Here is a 10257-nt window from a genome sequence, read left to right on the forward strand (position 1 = left end):
TTCAAGAGTGAACTCCAAGGACACATTGATCCCCACAATCTATTGGTCTTTGTGTATCGGGAATCACAGGATGGGATTTTCCAGCCACCCACCAGAGCAACTGAGAAGGGCTTCCTCTCATCCTCCCAAGCTACCACTCCTCCCAGAATCCGTATCTTATTTCTCACCTCCTCCACCTCTACCACTTAATTTGCTCTGCAGAGAAAGTCCCTAAGTTTTACTGGAAACCCAACTTCCATCCTAGTAGACCCTGTTGTCACAGAAGGGGATGAGCAGAGAATTGCAAGGCTAGCAGATGACTCCCCGGCTCATACAAACACACATGGTTCTCAGAGGCATTCTTCTCAAATCCAACGGTTGTTAACTGTCATCAACAGTTACTCTAGTCCAACTGTTACCAACTGTTGTTAACAATTTAATGATTTTCATGGACTCATGAAATTTATTTACAACTTTTTTTTAATTGGAAAGACTTTTTTATGATGGACATTTAAAAATGCATAATCTCATTATGAAATGAGGTTTCATAATCTCATTTACGATTTTTTTATTTTTAGAATCGCTTTCCACATGCATACATAATTTACAGAGTTCATCAGTACAGAGCATTTTGGATTATTCTGTTATTCCTTAACAATATATCTAAACCTTTCTTGTGTTCCTGGATAGTGAGTATTTATGTCCCTTAGTTTCTTTATCTTATAGTTATTGAAAGATATCTTTCAGACTTTGTCATCCATCTCTTGTGCATATATTGAAAGGAAAACAAAAGTGAAACAAATTGGTTGAGATATTTCTAAGGCAGTGACTGCCACTTGGCTGACAGCAGTATAAAAATCATCCGGATGTCAGAGATGTTAAAATAAAATGGAAACGACAATACATTCCCACGGACATACCCCTTTGCATAATAGAGACATTCCCACTCTGTTGAAGCTTTTCCTCCCAGACCATCCCTCCCTTCTTTTTACCCTACAGAAATCCACTATTGTGAATTTTGTGTTTATCATGTCCTTGTTTTTTTTCCTCCCCTTTTAGCAAATGTGTGCCCCTACTCATATTGCTTGATGTTGTTTTTGAACTTTTCTACAAATGGAACTGTATTGTCTGTATTTTTCTGACTTGCTTTTCTTATTCGACATTACGGGAGACTCCCCCATGCTAACCTGTACAGCTGCTATTCATCTTCACTGCTGTGTCATATGCACTGTAGGCATATGATACGATTGATCATTTCTCCCATTTGGCGAACATGAGGACTGTTTCCAGGGTTTTGCTAATACAGTTTTACTACAAACATTCTCCTAGTTGTCTCCTGGCAAGCGTTTGTGAGAGTTTACCCAGAGTATATACCCAGGAGGAAGAAGAATTTTAAGATTAAAATCAGGTGGGCCAAACTTTTCTGCGACTTTGCAGGCCATGTGGTTTCTGAGACAGCTCCTCAAATCTGTCATTTTCATGTGAAAGCAGCCTTAGACAATATTTAAATAAATGACTGTAGCTATGCCCAATAAAACTTTATTCATAAAACCAGGCAGTTGGCAAGATTTGACCCTCAGGCTGTCAGTCCTGATCAAGATGATAAACTTCACTATTCTGGTTGCCTACAAATGCTGAGGCACCCCTTCTCTTCTTCCCTGATTATCCCTAGAGGAGACAGGAGTCCTGTCTTCACTTAGTCTATGGACTGGACTGAATGACCATGTTCAGGGACCTTCAGGGAGAAAAAGAAGGGCATGGGGACATGCTGGTGGTGATGCTTCCCAGCCCGTAGTCTGTGACTTGCAGCCATAGTCTTGGGGAAACCAAAGGCAGAAAGGGGTTGAGGCAAGGCAGGGCACTAATGCTGGCTCTGCTGGGCGTGGGTGGGAGGTGGGGGTCCTGCTTGACTGGAGGCTGGGGTGTCAGGCCAAAGCACAATTCGCATCAGAGAAGTCCCTACCAGGCGAGGGGACATAGAAAACACAAGATAGCATTTCTTTTGGAGTTGTATGGTTTCCTTTATTAAAGAAAGTAGGAATTGCCTCTCTAGGGAAGGATCCAAGCCAACCGGGGCTCTGTCTGCCTCTCAATGGTCATGTGTGAGCCTTGTTTCTGAATCAGGAATGACTGAAGCGCCTAAAGAAGGAGAGGATCTCACTGGATGCCTTACTTCGAGTCCCCGAACTGGTGGCGGGCTGGCTCTTCCAACGTCTGCGAGCTGTCCTCCCGTCCTTTGTCGACTTTGGGGTTTTCATGGCCGCATGAGGACCAGTGGGAGGATGGTTTCTGGGTCTTGTCCCCTCCTGTCCTGTGGTGACCTCCACCTGTCCTGCGGTGATGGGAACATTTCCTCGATGAAGACGTGTCCTTCTTTCCTTTTTTTCCTTCCAGGCTTCATCCCTGGGGTGGGAGACCTTCTGGCTTCTATCCCGTTCAGACGTGTAGCCTTCGCTCTGCAAGGTGGAGACCACGGGGGCTGCGACCTTCCCTTCAGCTCTTCCAGCAGCAGGCTTGCTGGTTGTGACCGCACCTGGCAACACCATGCTCACGCTGCTCTCTGGACCGCCTGCCCCCGTCGAGGATGTGCTGGCAACATCCGCCGAGGCCAGGTTCGTGTCCTGCGGGGATAGGCGGGCAGCACCTGCGGTGGCCTGGCCGGATCCGCTTTCTCCTGGATCCTCGATGGTGGCTCCCGCCAGGCCCACGGTCATCCCTGCCGCCGATCCTTCGGCGCCTTTCAGGGCTGCAGTTGATCCACGGGGGGCATGATGGATTCCCTCTCCCCCCACATAAGCACAAGACGTGGCTCCAGTCACGTCACGACGCTTGTGAAGCCCAACCTCATCCTGATCCCTTTCTCTGTGGAGCTCTGTGGTCTGAGCCAAGGGGAGGAGAAACAGGTAAGATAGAGATGAGAGAAAGTGAGCTCAGAACTGTCCGCTCCTCTCTCATCCTGGAGCTGAGCAACTCAAGGCCTTATACTTAGAATAACCTTTGACATCACCCAGTCTAAGCTCCCATTGGATGCAAGACCCCATCTACTGCACCCCTGTCAAACGGCCACTCCACTTTACTTGAACAGTCCCAGGGCCAGGGAGAGCACTGATACAATTCTCCATGATGCTATACACTTTAACTTTGTACCCTTGTGCTTCTCTCCCTGCAGGACAGATTCCTAGAAGTGGGGTTCCTGGGTCAAGGGATGCACACCACCTACATTTTGGTGACTCCACGGGTTGGGCTGATTTGCGTCAGCATGTCGGAGTCCCGGGGAGACACAATGAAGGAAGGATTTCCTAACTGTGAAGGATGTTCCCCAACTCCTGAGACTACATGGGCTGGGGTAAGTGTTCAGGAAGAGACCAGACAGGATGCTGTAGGAGGGATTACAGCCCTGGTGATGAGACCAGTGCAGCCGAGATGGTCCCTAAGGTCTCTCTGAAATTCGGCCTCGTGGGACAAGGTGGAGAAGCACTCGGAACCTCTCCAGTGTGGTGACTCCCGTAGTGATAGCTCGTTTGTCCCTGACCCTTTTCAACGGTAGAAGGTATTTCCCAGGCGAGTCTCAGAGAGCACCAAAGGCTATGAAGGACCAGCTTTGCCCTGCTCTCCCAAAGCACCCTGCCCCGGGTTCTTGAGTCCCTGTAGGTGCTTACCACTAGGATGTTGGCATCGTCTGTAGTCGCTGCATCTCCAGTTTGGAGCATCGGGGTACCGCTGTAACTGTCTACCGGTGGTCTCAGGATATAGACAAGCTTTTCCCAATAGGAAAAGAGGTCTTCTTGTGCGTCGGAAGAGGGGCACAGCTGCAGGTAGCAAGTCCGGCCGGTAGCAAGATCCAGGCACAGCTGCTGTTTCTCCCGGTTGTGGATGGAGATCTTGACAAACTTCAAGGGGAGCAGCCTGGTGAGCTCTAGGGTCTTCACGGGCTTGCAACCTCTCCCCTTGGTGATCCCGGCACAGACTTTCCTTGGTCGGGCCAGCAGCATGACGTCAGGTAGTGGGAAGAGGGGGCTGGTGGATGCGACGCCCACAGTCACCGTTCGGACGCGGTTGTCTAGGTCAATCAGTTCTCCTTCCTTGCTGACCTGGATAAAGTCGCTCTCCAACATGGGAGCGTACTTGAAAATGTCATACTCTCCTCCCTCGTACAGTTGTCGTTGCAGGACCCCCATGGAGGTCCTCGACACCCCCACTGAACAGTAGCTATTGGCCGTGTAATGAGGTAAACTCTCCCTGCTCATGGCTCTCTTCGTTCAAGACAGAGCCACCAGCCACAAATTGAGTCTCGGAGGGAGAGAGAGAGAGAGAGGGAACGAAAGCACCTCGTCACCTCCCTGCAGGACTCTGCCAGAGTCTCTTGACCTGACCCTGTTTATACCGCAGGCCCTTTGTGACCCGTCACCATCGCATCACACACCCCTTTGTTGAGCCTCCAAGCCCCCACCCCCTTGGGGCAGGCTCACCAGCCTCCCCCTAAACCAACCACCACGTCCATAGGGAACAGGCTGACCCTGCCAGGGTATAGGTGTGGGTAGGCTGGATAGTCTCTCTACTCAAAAGTTTGAGAAAAGCCTCCTGCTCTTGTAAATATCTGGGTGGTTTCCAGTCTTGGTGTTGTTACACATCTCCATCATCTTGGCGCTTCTGCTGAATGACGTCCTGGGGATAAAATCCTGGAAGTGGACCGTGTACTTGCTAAGGGCAGGCATCCTATGGGGATTGCTGTTCTCTGTGCCCCCAGCGTATATAGCACACTGCTGGCAGGAACTTAGCAAGAGTGCTCCCTGTCAGAGTCCCACTGGTACTGTCATTTCCAGGATATGGAGAATTTTCTCACCCATTTTCTCTTTTCAAGGAGGCTAACTTTTTATATTTATGGGTTTGTTTGTTTTTTTTACAGTTTTAGAAACTGTTTTTATTGTGAAATATAACACACATTCATGAAAGTGCACAAGCCATAAATATATAGCTTAATGAGTAACAAGAAAGTGAGCACCCTTGTAGCTGCCACCCAGAGCAAGAAATAGAAGCCTGCCAGCCCCTCTTCTGCATGCTCCCTCCCCACAAAGGGAACCCAACCTTGGCTTCTATTTTTTTTCTTTTCCCCCTTCTTTTTTATTGACGTCTAGTTGATTTACAAGGTTGTGTTAATTTCTGTTGTGTTAATTTCTTCCGTTAATTTCTGTTTCAGTTTCATGTGTGTTCTTTGTATATTTCATGTAGAGTCTTTTTCCTATCCTTTTCCATTATGGTTTATCACAGGATACTGACTATAGTTCTCTGTGCTCTACAGTAGGACCCTGCTGTTTATCCACCCTGTAGTTTGTATCTGCGAATCCCAAACTCCCAATCCTTCCCTGCCCCCAACCCCACTGTAAACCCCAAGTCTCTTTCCTATGTCTGGGAGTCTGTTTCTGTTTTGCAGATATGTTCATTTGCATCGTACTTTAGAGTCCACGTATAAGGGATATCATATGGTGAGAAATGTTATTTTTTAAATAGGCTTCCCAGGTGATCCTTATGCATGTGCATGTTGGAGAACTACTGTCTTCCACTGTAAAGTTATGGCCTACTGGGGCTGAAAGAGGCCCCCCAGACCTCCTAGCCCAGTGGTTTTCCAACTTGGCTGCTGCACAGTAGAATTATTGGGTGAGATTTTTAAAACTCCCAGTGCTGGAGGGCTTACCCCACCTAAATGTCATCAGAATCTCTGGGATTGGGGTCAGGCTATCAATGTGTTTTTTTGTTTGTTTGTTTGTTTTTGAGCTCCCCAGGGAACTCCCAACATACAACCAAGGGTAAGAATCACTGCAGCGGTCCAATCCATTGGTTTTACCGCTGGGGACCCCGTGGCTGCCCACAGAGGTACCATTACAGAGAGGCAGAGTGACCCAAGAGAGGCAGTGGCCCAGACAGGATAGGAACTCAGATTTCCGGACTCCTCGTTGGTGCTGCTTCTACCATAAAGATTGTGTCCCTTTGTTGAGCCAGTGACAACCCTGATCCCCCCGTGTTCTCTTTTATCCTACACAAAGTAAAATAACTCCCAATGGTTTGATTTCCTTACAAGCCAGAGAGAGTTTCTGTTTTCATAAGGTGAACCTCTGACCCCGGCTATGGCCTAAAGCTCAGCCCCGGCTGCAGACTTGTCCTCCCTCCACCCTACGTGCCCTGGAGAAGCCTTGCTGGGAAAACAGGCTTCTCTTTCGGGCAGTGGCTATGCACGTGTGACCTGCGAGCAAGCGACCAAAACCTTTTTCTGTGCTTATTTCCTTGCCTTCTACAGAGTGCCCATAACCAAACCAAAGTGCTTTGCTGAGAAAAGGATCGTTTTTCCATAACATGGCCTCGTGCTAGGCCCAGCACAGACACCCAATAAATACTTGATGAATTAAGTAAGTAATTCAGCAACGCAAGTATACACATCACACAGTCACTTCCCCCAGCTTACCTTCTCCCCAAACTATTTGCGTATTAAATCTTATTTCAAAAGATTCGCAACCTCGCAATGAAAATTTCTGTATAGTGCATCTATTTCCAGCCCTAGTGAATGGCTTAATGATACTTAATACGTATCTTCTACAACAAAATTTTGATTCTGGGGTCTCAGGCCAAAGCACAATTCGCATCAGAGAAGTCACTGTCAAGGCACTACCAGGCGAGGGGACATAGAAAACACAAGATAGCATTTCTTTTGGAGTCGTATGGTTTCCTTTATTAAGGAAAGTAGGAATTGCCTCTCTAGGGAAGGATCCAAGCCAACCGGGGCTTTGTCTACCTCCCGGTGGTCATGTGTGAGCCTTGGTGCTGAATCAGGAATGACTGAAGCGCCTAAAGAAGGAGAGGATCTCACTGGATGCCTTACTTCGAGTCCCCGAACTGGTGGCGGGCTGGCTCTTCCTCCGTCTGCGAGCTGTCCTCCCCTCCTTTGTCGACTTTGGGGTTTTCATGGCCGCATGAGGACCAGTGGGAGGATGGTTTCTGGGTCTTGTCCCCTCCTGTCCTGTGGTGACCTCCACCTGTCCTGCGGTGATGGGAACTTTTCCTCGATGAAGACGTGTCCTTCTTTCCTTTTTTTCCTTCCAGGCTTCATCCCTGGGGTGGGAGACCTTCTGGCTTCCATCCCGTTCAGACGTGTAGCCTTCGCTCTGCAAGGTGGAGACCACGGGGGCTGCGACCTTCCCTTCAGCTCTTCCAGCAGCAGGCTTGCTGGTTGTGACTGCACCTGGCAACACCATGCTCATGCTGCTCTCTGGACCATCTGCCCCCGTCGAGGATGTGCTGGCAACATCCGCCGAGACCAGGCTCGTGTCCAACAGGGATAGGCTGGCAGCACCTGCAGTGGCCTGGCCGGATCCGCTTTCTCCTGGATCCTCGATGGTGGCTCCCGCCAGGCCCACGGTCATCCCTGCCGCCGATCCTTCGGCGCCTTTCAGGGCTGCAGTTGATCCACGGGGGGCATGATGGATTCCCTCTCCCCCCACATAAGCACAAGACGTGGCTCCAGTCACGTCACGACGCTTGTGAAGCCCAACCTCATCCTGATCCCTTTCTCTGTGGAGCTCTGTGGTCTGAGCCAAGGGGAGGAGAAACAGGTAAGATAGAGATGAGAGAAAGTGAGCTCAGAACTGTCCGCTCCTCTCTCATCCTGGAGCTGAGCAACTCAAGGCCTTATACTTAGAATAACCTTTGACATCACCCAGTCTAAGCTCCCATTGGATGCAAGACCCCATCTACTGCACCCCTGTCAAACGGCCACTCCACTTTACTTGAACAGTCCCAGGGCCAGGGAGAGCACTTTTACAATTCTCCATGATGCTATACACTTTAACTTTGTACCCTTGTGCTTCTCTCCCTGCAGGAGAGATTCCTAGAAGTGGGGTTCCTGGGTCAAGGGATGCACACCACCTACATTTTGGTGACTCCACGGGTTGGGCTGATTTGCGTCAGCATGTCGGAGTCCCGGGGAGACACAATGAAGGAAGGACTTCCTAACTGTGAAGGATGTTCCCCACCTGCTGAGACTCCCTGGGCTGGGGTAAGTGTTCAGGAAGAGACCAGAGAGTCAGGATGCTGTAGGAGGGATTACAGCCCTGGTGATGAGACCATGCAGCCGAGATGGTCCCTAAGGTCTCTCTGAAATTCGGCCTCGTGGGACAAGGTGGAGAAGCACTCGGAACCTCTCCAGCGTGGTGACTCCCGTAGTGATAGCTCGTGTGTCCCTGACCCTTTTCATCGGTAGAAGGTATTTCCCAGGCGAGTCTCAGAGAGCACCAAAGGCTATGAAGGACCAGCTTTGCCCTGCTCTCCCAAAGCACCCTGCCCCGGGTTCTTGAGTCCCTGTAGGTGCTTACCACTAGGATGTTGGCATCGTCTGTAGTCGCTGCATCTCCAGTTTGGAGCATCGGGGTACCGCTGTAACTGTCTACCGGTGGTCTCAGGATATAGACAAGCTTTTCCCAATAGGAAAAGAGGTCTTCTTGTGCGTCGGAAGAGGGGCACAGCTGCAGGTAGCAAGTCCGGCCGGTAGCAAGATCCAGGCACAGCTGCTGTTTCTCCCGGTTGTGGATGGAGATCTTGACAAACTTCAAGGGGAGCAGCCTGGTGAGCTCCAGGGTCTTCACGGGCTTGCAACCTCTCCCCTTGGTGATCCCGGCACAGACTTTCCTTGGTCGGGCCAGCAGCATGACGTCAGGTAGTGGGAAGAGGGGGCTGGTGGATGCGACGCCCACAGTCACCGTTCGGACGCGGTTGTCTAGGTCAATCAGTTCTCCTTCCTTGCTGACCTGGATAAAGTCGCTCTCCAACATGGGAGCGTACTTGAAAATGTCATACTCTCCTCCCTCGTACAGTTGTCGTTGCAGGACCCCCATGGAGGTCCTCGACACCCCCACTGAACAGTAGCTATTGGCCGTGTAATGAGGTAAACTCTCCCTGCTCATGGCTCTCTTCGTTCAAGACAGAGCCACCAGCCACAAATTGAGTCTCGGAGGGAGAGAGAGAGAGAGAGGGAACGAAAGCACCTCGTCACCTCCCTGCAGGACTCTGCCAGAGTCTCTTGACCCGACCCTGTTTATACCGCAAGCCCTTTGTGACCCGTCACCATCGCATCACACACCCCTTTTTTGAGCCTCCAAGCCCCCACCCCCTTGGGGCAGGCTCACCAGCCTCCCCCTAAACCAACCACCACGTCCATAGGGAACAGGCTGACCCTGCCAGGGTATAGGTGTGGGTAGGCTGGATAGTCTCTCTACTCAAAAGTTTGAGAAAAGCCTCCTTCTCTTGTAAATATCTGGGTGGTTTCCAGTCTTGGTGTTGTTACACATCTCCATCATCTTGGCGCTTCTGCTGAATGACGTCCTGGGGATAAAATCCTGGAAGTGGACCGTGTACTTGCTAAGGGCAGGCATCCTATGGGGATTGCTGTTCTCTGTGCCCCCAGCGTATATAGCACAGTGCTGGCAGGAATTTAGCAAGAGTGCTCCCTGTCAGAGTCCCACTGGTACTGTCATTTCCGGGATATGGAGAATTTTCTCACCCATTTTCTCTTTTCAAGGAGGCTAACTTTTTATATTTATGGGTTTTATTTTTTTTTTTTACAGTTTTAGAAACTGTTTTTATTGTGAAATATAACACACATTCATGAAAGTGCACAAGCCATAAATATATAGCTTAATGAGTAACAAGAAAGTGAGCACCCTTGTAGCTGCCACCCAGAGCAAGAAATAGAAGCCTGCCAGCCCCTCTTCTGCATGCTCCCTCCCCACAAAGGGAACCCAACCTTGGCTTCTATTTTTTTTCTTTTCCCCCTTCTTTTTTATTGACGTCTAGTTGATTTACAAGGTTGTGTTAATTTCTGTTGTGTTAATTTCTTCTGTTAATTTCTGATTCAGTTTTATGTATATATATATTCTTTTTCATATTTTTTTCATTATGGTTTATCACAGGACAATGAATATAGTTGTCTGTGCTCTACAGTAGGACCCTGCTGTTTATTCATCCTGTAGTTTGTATCTGCTAATCCCAAACTCCCAGTCTTTCCTTCCTTGCCCCCTGTTTTTTTTTTTATTTTTTGTGGTACGCGGGCCTCTCACCGTTGTGGTCTCTCCCGTTGCGGAGCACAGGCTCAGCGGCCATGGCTCACGGGCCCAGGCACTCTATGGCATGTGGGATCCTCCCAGACCGGTGCACGAACCCACGTCCCCTGCATCGGCAGGCAGACTCCCAACCACTCCGCCACCAGGGATTCCCTGCCCCCTGCTTTGTGTCCTC

The 10257-nt window shown here is 49.6% G+C and overlaps 1 protein-coding gene across 1 annotated transcript; it reads right to left on the bottom strand.

Annotated features, from left to right (window-relative positions):
* Positions 1-3278: 3278 nt before the first annotated feature.
* On the bottom strand, positions 3279-4278 carry LOC309797956 (Golgi-associated RAB2B interactor protein 3-like; the record flags this gene model as incomplete). Its single annotated transcript, XM_082646323.1, has 2 exons — positions 3639-4278; positions 3279-3311 (listed from the first exon to the last, which is right to left on the bottom strand). Exons 1-2 carry the CDS (start codon positions 4224-4226, stop codon positions 3279-3281), a joined length of 621 nt encoding a protein of 206 aa, XP_082502449.1. The 5' UTR covers positions 4227-4278.
* Between the last annotated feature and the right edge of the window lie 5979 nt (positions 4279-10257).

Source organism: Mesoplodon mirus (assembly GCF_964341445.2).
Source record: "Mesoplodon mirus genome assembly, contig: HAP1_SCAFFOLD_1294, whole genome shotgun sequence".
Lineage (NCBI taxonomy): Eukaryota > Metazoa > Chordata > Mammalia > Artiodactyla > Ziphiidae > Mesoplodon > Mesoplodon mirus.